The 23,216-nt window shown below is 42.2% G+C and overlaps 1 protein-coding gene across 2 annotated transcripts in view; it reads right to left on the minus strand.

Annotated features, from left to right (window-relative positions):
• RSPRY1 (ring finger and SPRY domain containing 1) overlaps positions 1-23,216 on the minus strand; it is a 152,125-nt gene that overhangs the window by 69,118 nt on the left and 59,791 nt on the right. For both annotated transcript variants that reach the window (XR_003857735.1, XM_029608734.1), the window contains exons 4-5: positions 12,689-12,801; positions 162-288 (exon numbers count right to left, since the gene is read on the minus strand). Coding sequence is in view for 1 of the 2 variants with exons in the window: in XM_029608734.1 (XP_029464594.1) it covers positions 162-288; positions 12,689-12,801 (240 nt within the window). In the remaining variant the exon portion in view is untranslated. The remainder of the gene's footprint in view (positions 1-161; positions 289-12,688; positions 12,802-23,216) is intronic.

Raw genomic sequence — 23,216 nt, forward strand, 5'->3', positions numbered from 1 at the left:
TACCTAAAATCCTAAAGACAGAGGAAAAAAAAAAAAAGATTTGGCAGAAAAAACTCAGTAGCTCCTGAAAATTAATATTAATGCATCAAATTTCTAATATTTTCCTCTGTACATCTTTTGTTTGCTTTTCCTTCAGCAAAAACTTTCACATACTAGCTTACCTGCTAGTTTCTCAGCCAAGCAGCCCAGCACAGCAGTCGTGTTACGGTGTTTGGCAGGATTGCATGCATCCTGGCATGCAACTCCTCCATTTAAGTTTAATATCTCACTTAACTTCTGCAGTGCATCCTAGGAATAACACAACATGCAGTAATGCTTTTGCAGTAAGAAAACACACAAACATTTTAACAATTCTGATTCAAACTATTACGACCTCCACGTATCAGGGAAAGACTAAATCATACTAGATGGGGCTGTTCGTAACAAAATCCCCCCATTCATGAGAAGATGTGCATATTGAACACATTTCAACCACTAATAAAACTAAGACTATAAAGTAGCACATCACTCATTCAGAATTAGAAAAACATACTTTCAAGTGACCCCCGTGTCTCAAGTCAGAATACTGTGGCTAAGGGATCAGTTTGATCATCTCAGGGCTTGTCAAGCCTGGATGACTCCTGCAGTGGCTGATGGTGCTGCTGAGAGAATGCCTTAGAGAAGAATGCACCTCCAGCCTTCAGGGCAGTAAGAATACCCTGAGGTACCAAGATATTCGACTAGGGAGAGCTGAACAGGAATAGGAGAGAGTTAAACACCACCAGCAGGATGGTTCCTGGAGAACATGGCATCCTAGGCAATGGGGCCCTTACCCTCCCCAGTTGGCCAGCCTGGGGAGCACATGCGTACATCTGAGGAGGAAAATAAGTATAAGGAAGGGGGCTGTGCAGTTCACAGGTCATACCACTTCCACCCATCTTCCCATGTCCCCATGGCAGGCGCCCATTTTGATTTAAGTGGGCTGCCATACTCCCATCTCAGCAGTTAGTAACATAGTAGCAACGGCAGAAAAAAAAAAAAAAAAGACCAAATGGTCCATTCAATCTGCCCAGAAAGTTTCTTATGGTAGTAACTGCCGCTTCGTGCAGGTTACCCCCAAGCCTTACGTTAAGGGTAGTAGTATTAACAATCAAAACCATTACAAACTCATAACAAAATGACTGCTAGCAACATTTTATACAGGGTGAGCAGCCTTCTTGATAATTCAGACAGTGCTGCTTGAACGTGCTTTGCTTTTGGATTTGGCTGTAGAAGTAAGACCAGTGCTTTTTCCCTAATGTCTGCGTATCATTAACCTGGAACTTAAAGTCAGAGCCCAGAGTTGGCTGTCAGCTGAATCCAATTTCCTTGTATTTCCCCCCGGCTGACAAAGTGGAGAACGATGCTGCAGTTGCATCAAAACCGTGAAAGCTAATTGGTTAAGGGTAGAAATCCCCATGCCTTCTGTTGGGGGCAGAGCTGCTGCTCCATGCAGGTTACTCCCATGCATTCTTTTCTTCATTTCCACCTCTAGCCTTTGGGGATGCACAGTGTTTATACCATGCCTTTTTTTTTTTTTTTTTTAATTAGTTTACTGTTTTAGTCTTCACCACCTCTTCCAGAAGGGCATTCCAGGCATCCATCATCCTCTCCGTAAAGAAATATTTCCTGATGCTGGTTCTGAGTTGTTCCTTCTGGAGTTTAATTTCATGACCCCTAGTTCTACTGTTTGCTTTCCAATGGAAAAGGTTTGAGGATCGTGCATCATTCAAAACCTTTCAGGGATCTGAAGATCTGATCTTATCTTTCTTGCACCTCTTCTGTTATGGCTCTGGTCTGGGTGGAGCACAGGGAAAGAACACCACCCCCAGAGTGGTGCGGAGTGGCAGAGCAAGGCTTTAGCAGCCTGATACGGCTGGAACAGAGGCTTGGATTGAAACAGACTAAGACAAGACAGGGCAAGACTGGGACAACACAGAACATGGAACATAAAGCTAGAAGGCAGTGATACAGGAAGTGTTATTATTTGTGATATTTGTGAGTGGATCCTTGGGCCGGTGGCAGCTGATCGCGCCCTCGGGGGAAGATCCCAAGAGGGACCACCGGTCAGGCTCAGAGTTGGGAGACAGACACACACAAGTTCTTTTATTAAACAGTATACTGAACCACCAGAGGTGGCAGTAGTGAGCTGGAAGAGCCCGGCTGGGCTGTAGTCCCTCAGGCACTGGAACCGCGATCCCAGGAAGGCTGAGCTGTAGAGAAACTGAGATAGTGAGTAGGCAGAGTATGCAGAGTTCAGGAACAGAACCTTGATGGTAACACTCACACTGTAGGCTCTTAGAACAGCCCAGGAGCTGGAATGAAGTAGGCCCTCGAGGAGAGAGTATCTGGTTCCAGGGAAAGCTCTGAGAGAGAAATGGTAACTCACTGGTGTTGTAGGCAGCGGTGACTTCCTGGCAGAAGTTATATTCAGTAGCAGGTCCGGGAACGTGGGCCCTCGAGGAGCGAGTACCGGTTCCAGACTGCGACCTGAAAAGCAAAAGAGAGAGCGAGGCCCCGAGGAGCGGGTACCCCTGGTAAAGTCTGTGGAGGCAGAGTAGCAAGGTATGTGGAGAGCGAATCCCATCCACAGCGATACCTGGAGGCAGCTAGGTAGGAAACCCTTTGCTAACTCGAATAGTTGGCGAAATGAAAGACCTTTAAATATCCTAAGATGATGACGTCATCTCAGGGGGACGCCCCTGAGGTTCGCGCCACTGCTGGTACTTGAGTCGGGGCCGCGCTGCGCGTGCGCCCTTAAGCCTCAGGAGAACATGGCGGAAGGCAGCATCTAGCCGGTCCGGGAACGCCGGAGGAGGTCGGCAAGATGACGCTGCGGCAGCCAAACTTCCATCAACCCAGGAGGGAGTCGCCAAAGAGGTAAGGAGGGCGGAGAAGAGACGTCGGGCAGTGATGGTCGCAATAAGAAGCCCTGAGGGGCAAGACAAGAAGAGGCCTAGAAGGACGAAAGGGCACAACGCAAGGCTGAGGTCAGAGGCCACAAGGCAAGACAATGATAGGCCCAGGTAGGCAGCAAGGCAAAGGTGGCTAAGGCAGGGAGCCAAGAGAGACTATGCAGAGCATCTTGGGATGGACAAAGCAGAGTTATGTAGTGCTGGAGTCTGTGTGTGGTGCAGACAGGGAGGGTAGGAGCTTGGCCAGCCTGGAGAACATGCTCTTCGTGGTCCCTGGTGGAGGGGAGGCTGCATAGCAGCTAAAACCATAACACTTCTCTTCCAGGATATACATATTTAGATTCTTTAGCCTCACCTCATATGTTTTTCAAAACAGACCCCAAACCATTTTGGTCGTTCTTTGGACTTCCTCCATCCTGTCTGATCTCCAGAACTGAACACAGTACTCCAGGTGAGGCCTCACCAAGGGTATTATCAACTCCTTTTTCTTACTGTTTATTCCTCTCTCTTTGCAGCCCAGCATTCTTCTGGCTTTAGCTATCGCCTTGTCATAATATTGCTTTGCTGCCTTCAGATCGCCAGACACTATCATCTCAAGGTCCCATTCCGTGCACATTAGTCTTTCACTCCCCATCGCATACAGCTCTTTTGGATTAGCATACCCTGGATGCATGACTCTGTACTTCTTGGCACTGAATCCCAGCTGCCAAGTCTTCAACCACTATTCAAGCTTTCTTAAATCACTTGTCTTAATCTCTGCTCACTGAAGCGTATCCACTGTGTTGCCGATTTTAGTATTATTTGCAAATAGACAAACTTTACCTTCTATCCCTTCTGCAATGTCGCTCACAAAGATATTGAACATGACCAGTCCCAACAGCGATCCTTGCGGCACTCCGCTTAACATAGTTCTCTCGTCAGAATAGGTTCTACTTATCATTACATGCTGTTTCCTGTCAGTTTGTAATCCACTTTACCACCTTGGCATCCACTCCCAAAATTCTCATTTTATTTACAAGCCTCCTAAGCAGGACATATCAAAATCTTTGCTGAAATCCAAGTAAATCACATCAAGAGTTGATCCAATTCTCTAGTCACCCAATCAAAAAAGTCAATAAGATTTGTCTGAAAGGACCTTTTCCCTGGTGAATCCATACTGCCTTGGGTCCAGCAACCCACCAGTTTGTAGATAGTTCACTCTTCTTTTCTTCAGCAGAGTCTACATTAAATTTTCCCACCATCAAGGTGAGATTAATCAGCCTGTAGTTTCCGGCCTCCTCTCTGCTACCACTCTTGTGAAGCACGACAACCGCCGCTCTCCAATCATGTGGCATCACGCCGATTTCCAGGTCTTTTAGCAAACCTGCCAACTCATCTCTGAGCTCCCTCAGCATCCTGGGATGTACCTCCAGCTCCATAGCCTTGCTCACTTTCAGGTTTTCCCTAGCTCATTCCATACATTCTCTTCTATACACGGATTTATTTCAAACCCAAAAGGATGGATATTGTTTGTGCAGCATTTGCAGCCATTTACACCCTAACCACTTTTTTTCCCTACGATTTAATAATAATGACAGCAACTATGGCATTCTTCGTGAACAAGCAGGACAAAAACGGCCTGACATAAGAAAATGCCATACTGGGTCATACCAAGGGTCCATCAAGCCCAGCATCCTGTTTTCAACAGTGGCCAATCCAGGCCATAAGAATCTGGCAAGTACCCAAAAACTAAGTCTATTCCATGTTACCACTGCTAATGGCAGTGGCTATTCTTTAAGTGAACTTAATAGCAGGTAATGGACTTCTCCTCCAAGAACTTATCCAATCCTTTTTTAAACACAGTTATACTAACTGCACTAACCACATCCCGTAGCAACAAATTCCAGAGTTTAATTGTGCGTGGAGTAAAAAAGAACTTTCTCCGATTAGTTTTAAATGTGCCCCATGCTAACTTCATGGAGTGCCCCCTAGTCTTTCTACTATCCGAAAGAGTAAATAACAGATTCACATCTACCCGTTCTAGACCTCTCATGATTTTAAACACTTCTATCATATCCCCCCTCAGTCGACTCTTCTCCAAGCTGAAAAGTCCTAACCTCTTTAGTCTTTCCTCATAGGGGAGCTGTTCCATTTCCCTTATCATTTTGGTAGCCCTTCTCTGTACCTTCTCCATCTCCACCTTAGATGCGGCGACCAGAATTGTACACAGTATTCAAGGTGCGGTCTCACCATGGAGCGATACAGAGGCATTATGACATTTTCCGTTTTATTCACCATTCCCTTTCTAATAATTCCCAACATTCTGTTTGCTTTTTTGACTGCCGCAGCACACTGAACCGACGATTTCAATGTGTTATCCACTATGACACCTAGATCTCTTTCTTGGGTTGTAGCACCTAATATGGAACCTAACATTGTGTAAATATAGAATGGGTTATTTTTCCCTATATGCATCACCTTGCACTTATCCACATTAAATTTCATCTGCCATTTGGATGCCCAATTTTCCAGTCTCACAAGGTCTTCCTGCAAAATGTATCACAATCCACTTGTGATTTAACTACTCTGAATAATTTTGTATCATCTGCAAATCTGATAACCTCACTTGTCGTATTCCTTTCCAGATCATTTATAAATATATTAAAAAGCACCGGTCCAAGTACAGATCCCTGAGGCACTCCACTGCCCATCCCCCGCCACTGAGAAAAGTGTCCCTTTAAACCTACTCCGTTTCCTGTCTTTTATTTATTTAAAACTTTTCTATACTGACATTCATATAAAATATCACATCAGTTTACATGGAACTCTGATAACATAACACGGAAAAAAGAGGCAAAGTTACAAATGAACAAGGGAAAATAACTTGGAAGGAGGAGGAGTCAGATTTAAATTGAGATTAAAGTAGTAAAGAGGTAAGGGATGACTAGCTAAGACATAATTAGACTAACTGGATAGGCAAAAGGGAGTCAACTGCTAGTCCAATAGTTTATATACAAATAAGAGGGTAATCCACGAAAGGACACTGCCACCTATCCCATGACGTTTTACTTTTCCTAGAAGCCTCTCATGAGGAACTTTGTCAAATGCCTTCTGAAAATCCAAATATACCACATCTACTGGTTTCACCTTTATCTACATTTTTATTAACCCCTTTAAAAAAGTGAAGCAGATTTGTGAGGCAAGACTTGCCTTGGGTAAAGCCATGCTGACTTTGATCCATTAAACCATGCCTTTCTATGTATTCTGTGATTTTGATCTTCAGAACACTTTCCATTATTTTTCCGGGCACTGAAGTCAGGCTAACTGGTCTGTAGTTTCCTGGATCACCCCTGGAGCCCTTTTTAAATATTGGGGTTAGATCAGCCACCCTCCAGTCTTCCGGTACAGATTCTACCACTTCCACATGTAAAAATGTTATTACTAATGTAAATACCTATACCTAATGTTATTCTCTCCCTTTTCTTCTCTCCTCCCAGTTCTATTACCTTGTTATTTGTAACTGCTTCCTTCTACACAAATAGGTTATTGAATTGTTCACAGTACACCCCTGTTATATGTAAACCGGCATGATGTGTTTGCAACATGAATGCCGGTATATAAAAATTTTAAATAAATAAATAAATAAATAATGATAGGTTACAAATTTTTACTACTAGATCTGAAATTTCATTTTTGAGCTCCTTCAGAACCCTGGGGTGTAAACCATCCGGTCCAGGTGATTTACTACTCTTCAGTTTGTCAATCAGGTCTACCACATCTTCCAGGTTCACCATAATTTGGTTCAGTCCATCTGAATCGTCACCCTTGAAAACAGACTCTGGAACAGGTATCTCCTCAACATCCTCTTCAGTAAAACACCAAAGCAAAGAATTTGTTTAGTTTATCCACAATGGCCTTATCCTCCCTAAGTGCCACTTTAACCCCTCGATCATCTAATGGCCCAATCAACTGCCTCGCAGGCTTTCTGCTGGAGTCAGAGAAATACAGAGGGACTGCAGGTGGCACTCTTGTATATATGGCAGTGCCCAAAGTTTTGTTCTCTGACTCCATCTGCTGGTAGGGATACACAACCTACTTCTCTGGACTGATCCTGGTACGTACTGGGAACAATGTCTTACATTTAACTTGCCAATGCTTATGTTTTATCCTATTTTCCTCTGATGAATCCTTCTTCCAGTTTTTGACCAAAAAAAAAAAAAGCCTCTTTCACCTCACTTTTTAACCATGTTGGCAAATTGTTTGGCCTTCCTTTCACCTTTCTTAATGTGTGGAATACATCTGAACTGCGCTTCTAAGATGGCATTCTTAAACAAGTTTCCCTTTTGAAAGTTTAGCGCTAGAGCCATGGATTTACTTACTATCCCCCTTCCTGTCATTAATTCAAATTTGATCATATTATGATCACTATTGCCAAGCAGCCCCACCATCATTACCTCTCTCACCAGATCCTGGTCTTCACTGAGAATTAGATCTAAAATTATTCCATCTCGTCAATTCCTGAACCAATTTCTCCATAAAACAGTCATTTATCCAGGAACTTTATATCTCTAGCATGTCCTGATGTTACATTTACCCAGTCAATACTGGATGAACCATATGGTCTACCTCCTGACACGTTCTCTGTTTGTATGGTACAGGGCTCAGAGTGAACCCTGGTGCATGGCTCGCGGCCTCAGGGCTGTTGCTGCAATAGCCAGAACAGTGGGAGGTCTATTAGAGTGGGGGAGGGGTCATGGGACCCCAATCCCAGCATTGTTTTCAATTGAGCTGGAGAAAGGAGAAAGGAAGAACTGCCAGGCCAAGGAAAAAAAAAATTAACACATAGATATAACCTAACCAATAATGTAATTGTATATTCAGGCAACATTATCCTGACCCCATATTTCTCATTCTGGTACTAACTCTCAATCTATTCACACATAGATACTAAATGTATGCTGCTAACATAACAAAAGGAAGGCAAGTCCTTGTTTCAGGTTTTGGTTCCCTCACTCCTGTCAATCAGATATGGCCCCAATCTTTTACTGCAAGGATTCCCAGACTCGTTGGGAGAGTGGACCCCTTTTCAAGCTTCACAAATTTTGCTGACTCGCACGCGTCTCTTTAATTTTTACATGCAGTTAAATGCCATGTGGAAAAACTGATTAATGTAATTACAAATATGCATTTTATCTGTTTCTGTTATTTTTAATTTTATTATTAGAGAAAGGCAGTATAATAAAATATGGAATTGATAATGTATAAAAAATATTAAATAAAGAATGCTTACTGATAGAATCTATGCTCTCCATCATGAGTGCTACTCCCTCCCAACCCCTACTGCCATGGCCTCTTCCCAAAGTGCCTTCCTCCCTCCACCCACAGCCCCATCGTTAGTGCTTTTCCTCTCTCCCTCCTGCATCCTTTTCTCTGGTTCTCTTCCCTCATCCCTCCCCCCTTTTCTGAGTGTTCTCCCTCCTTTCTTCCTCTCCCCCTCTCATGGACACTTCCTGAGTTTTCTACTGTCTGCAATTCTAAACCTCTCTCCCCACAACTCCTTCCTGAGTGCTGTCCCTCCCCTAATACCTTCACTCATACCCAGCTTCCCTCCCCCTCTCCTCCTCTTTCTCAGTGCTCACCCTCATGCCCTCTCTCCCTTTCCCAAGTGCCTTGCTTTCTGCCTTCTTTCCCCGTCTGCTTCCCAAATGCCTTCCTCTTCTGTCCTCTTCCGTGACTTCTACCCCCATATTCCCTTTCCAAATGCTGTCCCTCCTTCCCTCAAGGCCCCTTCCAGGAGGAGGAGTGCTTTCCCTCCTGCCCTCCCCTTTCTCCCTCCACAGCCCTTTTCAGAGTGCTGCAGTCCCCCATGATCCCTTCCCAAGTGCTTTCCCTTCCTGGCCTGCTTCCCTGAATGCCTTTCCTCCTGTCTTCCCTTCCAGCCCCTTCCCTGCTTCTCTCCCTCCTACTCTTCTGCCAAGGCCCCTTCCCGCGTGCTTTCTTCCACCCTCCTGCTTCCCCCCCACCCACAACCCCTTCCAAAGGGCTCTCGTGCCCGCCCCCTTCCCTGACTGCTGGCTCCCCATCTCCTCAAACCAAGCACATGCAGCAGTGGGCCAGAACCACTCCTCCAGGTTAGAGCCTTGCCTTTCTCTGGTCGTGTGGAGCAGCATGTGTTGAAGGTACTGTTGGCAGCACACATCCCGTCCTCCTCCTAGCACAGCTTCCAGCTTCTCATGGCAGGGAGCAGTCTGTCTCCCGCCCCCCCAAACCCCTTTGCCAGTTTGGGCTGCTCAAAGCCACAATCTTCCTCTCCTCCTCTCATGTGGGATCAAACAGTGAGATTAGGTAGCAGCAGCCTGAGAGCAGAGCTTCTTAGAGATAAGCTCAGCCTGAAACTTCTCAGCCGCTGCACTTTGGTTGACTCCCTTCGGGTGGTCCCTTTCCAAAATGGTGGCACTTCATCGGGACACGCTAGAGAGATAACGTTCCTGGATGGAATAAATGATAGCTTTATGGAGCAATTGGTTCAGGAACAGACGAGAGAGGGAGCAATTTTAGATCTAATTCTCAGTGGAGCACAGGAATTAGTGAGAGAGGTAATGGTGGTGGGGCCGCTAGGCAATAGTGATCATAATATGATCAAATCTGATTTAATGACTGGAAGAGGAACAGTGTGCAAATCCATGGCTCTCATGCTAAACTTTCAAAAGGGAAACTGATAAAATGAGAAAAATTGTTAGAAAAAAACTGAAAGGAGCAGCTACAAAAGTAAAAAATGTCCAAGAGGCATGGTCATTGTTAAAAAAATACCATTCTAGAAGCACAGTCCAGATGTATTCCACACATTAAGAAAGGTGGAAAGAAGGCAAAACGATTACCGGCATGGTTAAAAGGGAAGGTGAAAGAAGCTATTTTAGCCAAAAGATCTTCATTCAAAAATTGGAAGAAGGATCCAACAGAAGAAAATAGGATAAAGCATAAATGTTGGCAAGTTAAATGTAAGACATCGATAAGACAGGCTAAGAGAGAATTTGAAAAGAAGTTGGCCGTAGAGGCAAAAACTCACAGTAAAAACTTTTTAAAATATATCCGAAGCAGAAAGCCTGTGAGGGAGTCAGTTGGACCGTTAGATGATCGAGGGGTTAAAGGGGCACTTAGAGAAGATAAGGCCATCGCGGAAAGATTAAATGATTTCTTTGCTTCGGTGTTTTCTGAAGAGGATGTTGGGGAGGTACCCGTAATGGAGAAGGTTTTCATGGGTAATGATTCAGATGGACTGAATCAAATCACGGTGAACCTAGAAGATGTGGTAGGCCTGACTAACTGAAGAGTAGTAAATCACCTGGACCGGATGGTATACACCCCAGAGTTCTGAAGGAACTAAAAAATGAAATTTCAGACCTATTAGTAAAAATTTGTAATCTATCATTAAAATCATCCATTGTACCTGAAGATTGGAGGATAGCAAATGTAACCCCAATATTTAAAAAGGGCTCCAGGGGCGATCCGGGAAACTATAGACCGGTTAGCCTGACTTCAGTGCCAGGAAAAATAATGAAAATTGTTCTAAACATCAAAATCACAGAACATATAGAAAGACATGGTTTAATGGAACAAAGTCAGCATGGCTTTATCCAGGGCAAGTCTTGCCTCACAAATCTACTTCACTTTTTTGAAGGAGTTAATAAACATGTGGATAAAGGTGAACCGGTAGATGTAGTATTCTTGGATTTTCAGAAGGCGCAAGAAGTTCCACATGAGAGGCTCTAGGAAAAGTAAAAAGTCATGGGATAGGTGGCGATGTCCTTTCGTGGATTGCAAACTGGCTAAAAGCCAGGAAACAGAGAGTAGGATTAAATGGACAATTTTCTCAGTGGAAGGGAGTGGACAGTGGAGTGCCTCAGGGATCTGTATTGGGACCCTTACTTTTCAATATATTTATAAATGATCTGGAAAGAAATACGATGAGTGAGATAATCAAATTTGCAGATGACACAAAATTGTTCAGAGTAGTTTGATCACAAGCAGATTGTGATAAATTGCAGGAAGACCTTCTGAGACTGGAAAATTGGGCATCCAAATGGCAGATGAAATTTAATGTGGATAAGTGCAAGGTGATGCATATAGGGAAAAATAATCCATGCCATAGTTACACAATGTTATGTTCCATATTAGGTGCTACTACCCAAGAAAGAGATCTGGGCATCATAGTGGATAACACATTGAAATAGTCGGTTCAATGTGCTGCAGCAGTCAAAAAAGCAACAGAATGTTGGGAATTATTAGAAAGGGAATGGTGAATAAAACGGAAAATGTCATAATGCCTCTGTATCGTTCCATGGTGAAACCGCACCTTGAATACTGTGTACAATTCTGGTCGCTGCATCTCAAAAAAGATATAATTGCGATGGAGCAGGTACAGAGAAGGGCTACCAAAATGATAAGGGGAATGGAACAGCTCCTCTATGAGGAAAGACTAAAGAGGTTAGGACTTTTCAGCTTGGAGAAGAGACGGCTCAGGGGGGATATGATAGAGGTGTTTAAAATCATGAGAGGTCTAGAATGGGTAGATGTGAATCGGTTATTTATTCTTTCGGATAATAGAAAGACTAGGGGGTACTCCATGAAGTTAGCATGGGGCACATTTAAAACTAATCGGAGAAAGTTCTTTTTTTACTCAATGCACAATTAAACTCTGGAATTTGTTGCCAGAGGATGTGGTTAGTGCAGTTAGTATAGCTGGGTTTAAAAAAGGATTGGATAAGTCCATTACCTGCTATTAAGTTCACTTAGAGAATAGCCACTGCCATTAACAATGGTAACATGGAATAGACTTAGTTTTTGGGTACTTGCCAGGTTCTTATGGCCTGGATTGGCCACTGTTGGAAACAGGATGCTGGGCTTGATGGACCCTTGGTCTGACCCAGTATGGCATTTTCTTATGTTCTTATGTTCAGAAAGACACTCCTACTAAAATTTCAGACAAATCCATTCATGGAGAGGGCTTGCAGATACAGGCACAACACTACTTTTGCACTAATGAAACATGCCGAGAAAAGTTATATTATAATTAGTTTGATAAAATTTCACACAAGCTATGCAAGACATAGGAGGGAGGAAAGCGAGACTTCCTTCTAAATAAACAACTCTCCCTAACAATTTCCATGAGCATCTGTGAAAAACCAAGTTATTAAGTTAGGTTAGACTCACTAGAAGAAGACATCTCACACGCAATGCATGTACCAACAAGATGCCATACCATGCCATTCTTCCTACCAGGGAACAGGAGGAAGCAACAAAGCTCAAGCTTATCATCATGGCACGTTACCAGGTGGGCATTTCTGCAATTTCATGGCAGGGAGACCTAGGTTTGTCACCAAAATTCAGCTTCACCTCTCTGGGCTGGCCACCAAAGAAAGGAGCCTCAGCCACTGCAGAACACAACTCCTAGCAGTCAGACTCAGGGTACATATATTCTGAGGTCTAGAAAGAGCCATGATCTAAAAACCCTTGCTTAGGAAAAAAAAAAAAAAAAAAATCGAGCAAGATGGCGAGAGAGGGAAGTCATAAAATGGGGGAAAACCCCAGGATAATTACAAATGACAGCTCATAACCTAGTAGCCCAGTAAGTCAGTTTGCTTAAGTGGCAAACTCAAAAGAATGATGGAACTGCCAAGTCAAAAATAAAAAGGCTAGTATCAATGTTGGTTGTGCATACTTTTGAACTGTTGTTCTGCACACATATACATCAACATATACCATGTTACTTAACCTACTTTAGTTGGTAGTGGACACTCATCCAGTAGTAAGGTTATAACAGCTGGTCCCAGTGGATCTTCTAATGGAATAACTCTAATCAGCGACTGGACAACCTCGAGCCAACCCTCATCTGTTAACAAAGCAAATATTACTGCATTCGTATTTTATTAAATTGCTTAAAAAAAAAAAAAAAAAAAAAAAGGTTAAGCTTGTTGGTGGTTAGATCACATAGCTAGGAAAAATGGTGATACCAATTCTATTCTTTGTTCGCCACGCACTGTGCTACCTCCATGTTCTCCAACACAGAATCTAAGCTCATTAGGAAAGTACTGCATCCAAGTTCATTTTATACTAGAGCATTATGTATACTAACATTAGATGCATACAATTATGTTGTAAGATACTGTATGATTAATATACTATAGTTTAAGATCAAAACACCTCAGCCTTTAATAGGTATTGGTTTTTTTCATGATTATTTTTCCATTTGTCACCACAAACATTTAACTTAAAAGGAAACTTAAAATAGTACAACATTTTGGAAATGTATTAATTTTCACCCAAAAAAGAAAATGATAATTTGTATTTGACCAAACAAAGAGTTGACTGAACCCGAAAAAAAAAAAAATGTTAGTATGTATGCATATATACGTACGTAAACAGCACCAAGGCATAATATCTTTAAATGCCAAAACTGCCAAGGAAGATGCACCTCCAAGTGTTCCACGCCTCTTTCCTGCAAAGCTGGCATCACTTACCTGTCTCGTATGGCTCATCCCCCGTCACAAATGTGAGAAGGAACGGGTCACACACACTAGCAGCAAGCACATTTACCAGCCTGATATTAGAAGTGGCTGTCTTAAGCCATTGCATTTACATTTACTGAACGCAGAGGCCAACGTGGCAGGTTAGGAAAAAAAGAACAATGGCCCCCAGCTTCCAAATTCCACCCCCACCAATAGCAACAAAGATGGAGCTGTACCAGTCAAATCACAAAAAGACAGCTGATTGCATGAACCAGCTGCTATCTGCAAATCTGGATCCTAAAGACCCAAATAACTTCCGCCCGATCGCCAACCTGCCCTTCATAGCAAAACTCATGGAAAAATTAGTGAACACTCAACTTTCAGACTACTTAGAAGATAATAATCTCCTGTTCCCCTCCCAACATGGGTTCCGCAAAGCCTTTAGCACAGAATCACTCCTCATTTCCCTGACAGACTACCTCATCATGGACCTCGACAAAGGACAATCATTTCTACTGATTCTACTGGACCTCTCGGCAGCGTTTGACACTGTCAATCACTCCATCCTCATAAATCAGTTGGCGGCAATAGGAATTACTGGCGCCGCACTTAATTGGTTCAAAACTTTTCTCAACAACAGAGGCTACAAGGTTAAAATCCAAAACAAAGAATCATCACGTTACAATTCAACTGTAGGAGTCCCACAGGGTTCCTCTCTGTCCCCTACGCTCTTTAACATCTATCTCTTACCGCTATGCCAGCTCCTCTCCAGCCTCAATCTAAAACATTTTCTATATGCGGACGATATTCAGATAATAATCCCCGTTAAAGACACATACTTGAAAACACTAGATCACTGGGAAAACTGCCACCAACAAATCAAACTCCTCCTCACTAGTCTAAACTTAGTATTAAATTCCTCCAAAACCGAACTCCTGCTCATCTCTCCCGAGAACAGTAACATCACTTCCACTCACCCTGGCATCCCACAATCCACGCAACAGAGACCTTGGAGTTTTAATTGACAATTGGATGAATTTGAAAGCATCTATCAACAAAACTACCAAAGACTGTTTTCACAAACTCCAAGTCTTGAAAAGGATAAGACCTCTCTTTCACTTGCAGGACTTTAGAACAATCCTTCAAGCATTAGTTTTCTCAAAGTCAGACTATTGCAATTCTATCCTACTAGGTCTCCCTTCCTCCTATACCAAACCGCTTCAGATGGTACAAAATGCGGCAGCACGAATATTAACAAACACCAGAAGAAGAGATCACATCTCCCCTATCCTAAAAAGCCTTCATTGGCTGCCAGTGCACTTCAGAATTCTCTACAAATCCATCTCCGTTATCTACAAAATCATTCATCAACATACTTCTATCGACCTGCAAATTCCTCTCCTCTTATACAATTCTTCAAGACCTACCAGAGATGCATATAGAGGTTCACTCCAGGTTCCTCCAACCAAAGCCACTAGACATATTACCTTGAGAGATCGGGCCCTCTCTACCGCTGGTCCCCCTTTATGGAATTCCATCCCCCCAGATCTAAGACAGGAACCCTGCCTCCCAACCTTCAGGAAGAGACTTAAGACTTGGCTCTTCAAACAAGCTTTCCCGGACTCCAGCTAATGTCCTTCAACTTCAAGTTCTATAACTCAACCAGCTCATTTAACTGTTCGTTGTAAATATTTAAAATGCTATTAACCTTTTCTTTTTCCTTCCTCTCCCAGTTTAAGCATCCCTGTTTTTTGTAACTGCTTTCTTCCGCACTACAGTTCCAGTTTGTTTTTTCTTTCTATGCACCACTGTTTTAATGTAAACCAGCATGATGTGATTTTATCATGAATGCCGGTATATAAAAACCTTAAATAAATAAATAAATAAATAAATAAATAAATAGATAAATGAATGATTTATTGAAAAATAATGAACGTCTTCAGCCATATCACCTTTGGTTCTCGTGCCACAAGATTTCAAGAGCCAGGCAGCTTCGAGCCTGGCCAGCACTTAAATGGGAGACACCAAGAAATGGGTACTGCAAGTAAGTGATGTTGACGACTCAAGAGGCACATTCCCTCTCTGCACAAATTACCCCCATAGGAAAAGCAAATTTGCTTACAGTAAACCGTGTTTTCTATAGATATCATAGGCAGAGCAGTCTCTGAGCTTTAGTGCTTTTGTCCTATTGGGTATGTGCGGCAGTTCCCGCGCAAATGATCATTCTAGAAGTCTCCTCCGTTCATATCCAAGCAAAGCAGATATCTAGAGATGTGCAAATACTGTCCAGGGAGGAGGGTGAGAATGCATGGCTAATTCATTCTCCTATTGACAGAAAACACCATTTATGGTAAGCAAACTTGCCTTTTTCCATCGATAAGCAGGCTGAAATAGTTATACTGAATGAGGAGTCCCAAGCTGAGGTTTGTCAAAAAAGATTAAGGCCTCATATAGGCAAGGGGTTTTTTTTGGTACAACCCGGATTCCTCTGTGGACAGCATCTATGTGGATAACTGGTGCAATATTACCTTCCCCACTGATCAATCTATGTTTTCCAATTCATCTAGGCAGTAGCGAGATGTGAAGGTATGAACAGATGATCAGGTGGCTGCCTTACAGATTTCTTCTATGGGCACATTTTGCTAATGCGCTATGGAAGTTGCCATCTCTTGGAATTGATGAGCCTTTACAGGATGCGAAACAGTAAGGGACTGCACCTCATAGCAGTGTTATATGCAGGATTTTATCCAATTAGAGTTCGTTTTGGAACTTGTGCTCCCAATCTATTGGGAATGTAAGACACTCAGAGGATTGTCTATGATCTTACATCCTACATTTGTAATAGGCTAACACTCATTTTCAGTCTAAAGATATGCAGCTGTAGGTCCTGCTCCTGTTTATGCAGCTTTGGGAAGAAAGTGGGGACCATGATGAATTGATTCAAGTGGAATGCTGATACTACCTGTAGCAAGAACTTTGACTACCTTATCATGGAAAAATTGAGGTATGGTGGGACGTGCACCAATACTCACAATTCACTCACTTCTAGCCGAGGTAATCGCCATCGAGAAAATTAATTTCCACGTCAAGTATTTTAGTTTGGCTTTATGCAGAGATTCAAATGGCAGTTCTGTTAAAGCTCCGAGTATTACATTTATGTCCCAAGGCACCAGAGGCTTTTGATTGGGAGTAGTCCAAGTGCCTGTAACTAAAAACTCACCTGAGCTAAAAAATTCTAACTTATCCCTATCAATTAAAAAGCAGAATGAAAATACAAACAAAAAACAAACTTTGAAATGTTTGTATGCTAATGCCAGAAGTCTAAGAAGTAAGATGGGAGAATTAGAATGTATAACAGTGAATGATGACATAGACTTAATTGGCATCTCAGAGACATGGTGGAAAGAGGATAACCAATGGGACAGTGCTATACCGGGGTACAAATTATATCGCAATGACAGAGAGGAGCACATGGGAGGTGGTGTGGCGCTTTATGTCCGGGATGGCATAGAGTCCAACAGGATAAACATCCTGCGTGAGACTAAATGCACAATTGAATCTTTATGGGTAGAAATCCCTTGTGTGTCGGGGAAGACTATAGTGATAGGAGTATACTACCATCCACCTGGTCAAAATGGTGAGACGGACAGTGAAATGCTAAGAGAAATTAGGGAAGCTAACCAAATTGGTAATGCGGTAATAATGGGAGACTTCAATTACCCCAATATTGACTGGGTAAATCTATCATCGGGACACGCTACAGAGATAAAGTTCCTGGATGGAATAAATAATAGCTTTATGGAGCAATTAAAATCATCCACTGCACCTGAAGACTGGAGAATAGCTAATGTAACCCCCATATTTAAAAAGGGCTCCAGGGGAGATCCGGGAAGTTACAGACCAGTTAGGCCTGACTTCAGTGGCAGGAAAAATAATGGAAAGTGTTCTAAACATATAGAAAGACATGGTTTAATGGAACAAAGTCAGCATGGCTTTACCTAAGACAAGTCTTGCCTCACAAATCTGCTTCACTTTTTTGAAGGAGTTAATAAACATGTGGATAAAGGTGAACCGGTAGATGTAGTATACTTGGATTTTCAGAAGGCATTTGACAAAGTTCCTCATGAGAGGCTTCTAGGAAAAGTAAAAAGTCATGGGATAGGTGGTGATGTCCTTTCCTGGATTGCAAGCTGGCTAAAAGACAGGAAACAGAGAGTAGGATTAAATGGACAATTTTCTCAGTGGAAGGGAGTGGACAGTGGAGTGCCTCAGGGATCTGTACTGGGACCCTTACTTTTCAATATGTTTATAAATGATCTGGAAAGAAATAAGACGAGTGAGGTAATCAAATTTGCAGATGATACAAAATTGTTCATAGTTAAATCACAAGCAGATTGTGATAAATTGCAGGAAGACCTTGTGAGGCTGGAAAATTGGGCATCTAAATGGCAGATGAAATTTAATGTGGACAAGTGCAAGGTGATGCATGTAGGGAAAAATAACCCATGCTATAGTTACACAATGTTAGGTTCCATATTAGGTGCTACAACTCAAGAAAGAGATCTAGGTGTCATAGTGGATAACACATTGAAATTGTTGGTTCAGTGTGCTGCGGCAGTCAAAAAAGCAAACAGAATGTTGGGAATTATTAGAAAGGGAATGGTGAATAAAACGGAAAATGTCATAATGCCTCTGTATCGCTCCATGGTGAGACCGCACCTTGAATATTGTGTACAATTCTGGTCGCCACATCTCAAAAAAGATAATTGTGATGGAGATGGTACAGAGAAGGGCTACCAAAATAATAAAGGGAATGGAACAGCTCTCCTATGAGGAAAGACTAAAGAGGTTAGGACTTTTCAGCTTGGAGAAGAGACAGCTGAGGGGGGTTATGATAGAGGTGTTTAAAATCATGAGAGGACTAGAAAGGGTAGATGTGAATTGGTTTTTTACTCTTTCGAATAATAGAAAGACATGGGGGCACTCCATGAAGTTAGATTGTGGCACAATTAAAACTAAATCGGAGAAAGTTCTTTTTCACTTAACGCACAATTAAACTCTGGAATTTGTTGCCAGAGGATGTGGTTAGTGCAGTTAGTATAGCTGTGTTTAAAAAAGGATTGGATAAGTTCTTGGAGGAGAAGTCCATTGCCTGCTATTAATTAAGTTGACTTAGAAAATAGCCACTGCTATTACTAGCAACAGTAGCATGGAATAGACTTAGTTTTTGGGTACTTGCCAGGTTCTTATGGCCTGGATTGGCCACTGTTGGAAACAGGATGCTGGGCTTGATGAACCCTTGGTCTGACCCAGTATGGCATATTCTTATGTTCTTATGTATGAACATGAAAGAGTCCTGTCATGCATCAGGAGATGAGCAGATGTATCAAGATATAAATTTCCCTTTTTTTGCTGATAAGCTGCTATTGTACTTAGATGTACTTGAAAGGAAGAGGTGAGGTCGTTTTTGGAAAAGAAAACAGATATTCCAATAACTCAAGTGGTTCACAGATAAGTGGATCAATGGAATGGTATTTGCACCTCACAGAATGACGACTCCATTTGAAAGTGTAGTTACAGCATATAGATAGTTTCTTGCTGATACTAGGATGTTCTCAACATCACTAGATAAATGCAAATGCACTAGTGTCGAGTATTCAACATTCATGCTGTGAAACTGAGTGAAGCCTAAAATGGGTGAAGGAGCAAGCCTTCTTCTTGGGTTAGCAGTGATGCGCTATTTCTCAGACTTTGCAGGGGACTTACTGAAAGTTGTACAAGATATGCATACTAAAGTTCTCTCATCCAAGATGGGGCTACTAAGATTATTTTGGTGCGGTCTCACATGCATTTCTGCACTCTTTTAGCTATTAATGGAATCATAGGGAAAGTGTAGAATAGTTCCTAAGGCCATGAATTAGGAAGACGTCTGGAGCCGCTCTGTATGGGCTGGGACATATGGAGCAAAAATGGATCACCTTCCTTTTCCCTTCTGTGTTGAACAGGTCTATCCAAGGAAGTCCCCATCGATGGAACAGGTAATCGGCTATTTCCTGCAACACGGCCCATTCTTACAGAGTCTACCACTTCAGTGTTTGCAATTCCAGGAAGATAAACAGCCTGCAGGGTTGCTAAATTGATCTTTGCCCAGTTCCAGATCTTCAGCGTCTCTTGGCAGAAAGTCCCAAAACCCATTCCTCCTTGTCTACGTAATACATTGCTACTTAATTGTCGGTATGAATCATTATATTCTTTCCCCAAAGTATATACTGAAAAAGTTCCAGTGCATACCGTATTGCTATTATTTCTAGTAATTCATTTGGTACACCATAGCCTCTGTTTTGAATTGCAGGAAATAGACTCCCCAGCCCTGAGTGAAGTCATTCTTTGCAAGTATGATCTGATGTGGTTCTGCTTGAAGTGGGTTCCCATTTCCAATATTCCTTGATGGTGTTACCATTTGATATCCATCTTCATGAATAAGAATTCTGGATGAAAGGGATTGTAGGAATTGATTCCAATGTGCTCACAACCCCCACTGCAGACGTCGCATATGTAGACAGGTTAAAGGGACTACATGTATTACTGCATCTAGATATCCCAATAATGTTAAGATGTGACGTGTCAATGTACAGGTCTTTTGCAAATATAAAAGGTTTTTTGTTCTGGCTTCCAGGAGGAAAGCTCTGGACTGAAGCGAGAGCCCTATGAACTGTATTGACTGGGTCGGATTGAGGTTTGAATTCTCGTAATTTATTATGAAAATGTCTTCAGGCAGGTAATTGTTGACTGTGTGGGACATAGGGTATGTTTTGAGGGGGATATTATCAGCCAGTCATCCAGGTAAGGAAATATCCTTATTTCAGAATAGCGCAGATGGGCTACCGCCACAGCTAAGCACTTTGTGAAAATTCTTGGGGCTGACAGGCCAAAGGAGAGCACCTTGTATTGTTAGTGTCTCTCTCCCACTCTGAAGCAGAAGTAACGTCCAGAAGATGGATGCATAGGGATGAGAGCATAGGCATCCTTGAAGTCTAGGAAGCACATCCAGTCCCATGGTAGGATGGAAGGTAAGATGGTTACTAGAGATGTCATTTTGAATTTCTCTTGGCACAGGAGTTTGTTGAGAGATCTGAGGTCTAGGATAGGGTGCAGATTTTCGGATTTCTTGGGAATGAGGATGTATTTGGAGTCATAGCCCTAATTATACTAAGAGTGGGCTAGTTCTTGTATAGCATTCTGCTTCAGAAGGAATGCACTTCCAAATGTAGAAGGGTCATTTGGGCACAGTCGAGTGGAAATAACCATGTAAGGTGTCCAAGGTTGGCCATGACCGCCTCTCAGCTTTTTGCTGAAAAGGTTGTCACCTAAACAAGTGCATTCTTTCAACTTGTCATGCACATCTTCTCTTATGTTGCTTGCTCACAGCTATGCCATGTGTCTTGCTGTTTATTGAGGCTGCTGCTACTTGCCACTGTATCGAATCTCTCATATATCTACCTGGAGTCCCACCTTCATGTCATGAGGTGGTTGAGGCTAGAACAGTTGGCCTTCTTTCGTTCTGATGTATGGTTTTTAGCAACTGTAAACATTCGTACAAATATTGCACCATATAAAACTGATGCTGCTGCATGCATATTGTTAGCATCGAACTTTGGAAAACTTGCTTCCTGAATCGTCCAATAGTTTGCAATCTTTTCCTGGGGTGAGAGAGTAGAGCCTAGATTTTTTACCCTCTTCATTGCTTTTTCAATGACTACAGAGTTATGGGGAAGTTGCACAATGCCGTAGCCTGGTGATTTTTATGTCCCCTCAAAACTTTCCTGCCACATGCTTTGTCCAATGTTCCTGCTACTCATTTCACTGCCTATATGGGAAATTAGTCCAGAACTACAGGCAGTAGTCACCTCTCTCTAGGGCCAGCCAATCTACAGTCCTTTCATTGCCCAGACTCCAAGCTCCCTCTCCCCATGTTATAAATTATTTCAAACACACACAACTTTGGATATATAATCACACTTTTTGTGATGGATAGCAAACAAAGCCTCGTTCTTTATAAGCATTAGATATTCTGCCTTTTCCTTTTGTATCAGGAAACAAAAAAAATTAAGAATTGAAAATAATTTTAAGTAGGCTAACAAAAGTAATTCCAGACCAGACCAACCAGAAGGCAAATCACAGAACAGCTCACAAAATTAAAAAGAACTGTGTTGTCAGTTGGCACTACCAAGTGGAGAATAGGGTAGGAGGAAGACAGAAATTTGGTATGCACCAGATTAGTTATAATCTACTTGTCTATCTTAATCATTTAAGATATTCTCGCCCCAAATGTCAAAGCTGTAAATACCTATGGCGGTAAAAAGGGGAATTCAGCTGAACTGCTGCCTAGCAGCTGTTTACTTAAGTATATTATGAATGAATTCACATGTGATGTTTAATTGCTGCATGCAACAGATTATGAAATATGGTCAAGAATAATCAATCTATTCCAGTGTATTTCATTGTATTTTTCATACAGCCAGCGCCTAGCACCTTTAAAAAAAAAAATAAATAAATTTAAATGAAGATACTAAGCTGTAGTAGATGTTCTCTTGGACAGCAGAATAGCCACACAAATGGATGATATCATCAGATGGCACAGCGCCAGATTTCAAAAAAGCTCATATATAGCTCAGTATGCAAAAGTTTAACTGAGCAGGCATAGGATTTCCTGCACACAAACATGTCAGTCCCTTGCCCTAGTTAGCTTCAACTGTCTGGGAGATGGGAGAGATTGTGTAGCAGTCTGTTCTGCTGCCCATGGAGATTATCTGCTACAGGTTGGTACCTTAATTTTCTCAATGGACAAGCAGCAACACAGATAGCCACACAAATGGGGACTCCCCAGCCGAAAGCTTCTTTTGTATATCACAACCCACCCCATGTAGTGGGCTGTAATTGAAGCTCTTTATTTTGATTTCTCAAAACTGCCTGACCAAATGCACTGTAATTGCTTGAATCCTGTTCTAGACCGAAATGCCTAGCAAATGTTTTGAATGAATGCAGATTGTACATGCACTACTGTAGCTGTTCGTACCCAGACTGCTGTAACCCTTTCTGACAGATCAATTACTACACTTGAGAAACAATAAGGAATGCACTGAGAAAGCCATTTCGATAGTGACCTTTTAAAAAACTTGAAATCCCTGCTTGCAACCCTCATAAACAGAAATTGTGAAGATTTTCTGAAAAGTTTAGTCCTGCCTAGATAGAAAAAGCATGGCTCTTTTACAGTCTAGCATATGACGAACTTGTTGCACAGACGATGAATATGGTTTTGGGAAAAGCACTTGGAAGCACAATAGATTTTATTGATGTGGAACTACTTTTGGTAAGAACTTTGGATGTGTTCTTAATACCACTCTATTGCTATAGATTTGAGTGTAACGTACACTGTACACCAGTGCCAGAAGTTCACTTATTCTTCATGCTGAAGTTATTGCTATAAAGAACAGGGGGTTTCCAGGTTAAGTATTTTAATTCCACAGTGGCCAGCAGTTCATACAGAGACTTCATTAACTAACCTAGCACCACATTCAGATCCCATTGAGATGGTGGGCATCTGATGGGTAGGTTTAAATGAAACAGAACACCAGTGAGTGCTGAGAAATATGATATCCTTCAAGGGGATCATGGTATGCTGCAATCACACCAAACGTAGTCTTACAGAATTAAGATTTCAAGCCAGAATTTGACAAGTACAGGAAATACTGGAGCATTGAGGATGGGCAATAGGAGAATAGATCACTGCTGTGCACAA

This window comes from Rhinatrema bivittatum, chromosome 7 (assembly GCF_901001135.1).
Source record: "Rhinatrema bivittatum chromosome 7, aRhiBiv1.1, whole genome shotgun sequence".
Lineage (NCBI taxonomy): Eukaryota > Metazoa > Chordata > Amphibia > Gymnophiona > Rhinatrematidae > Rhinatrema > Rhinatrema bivittatum.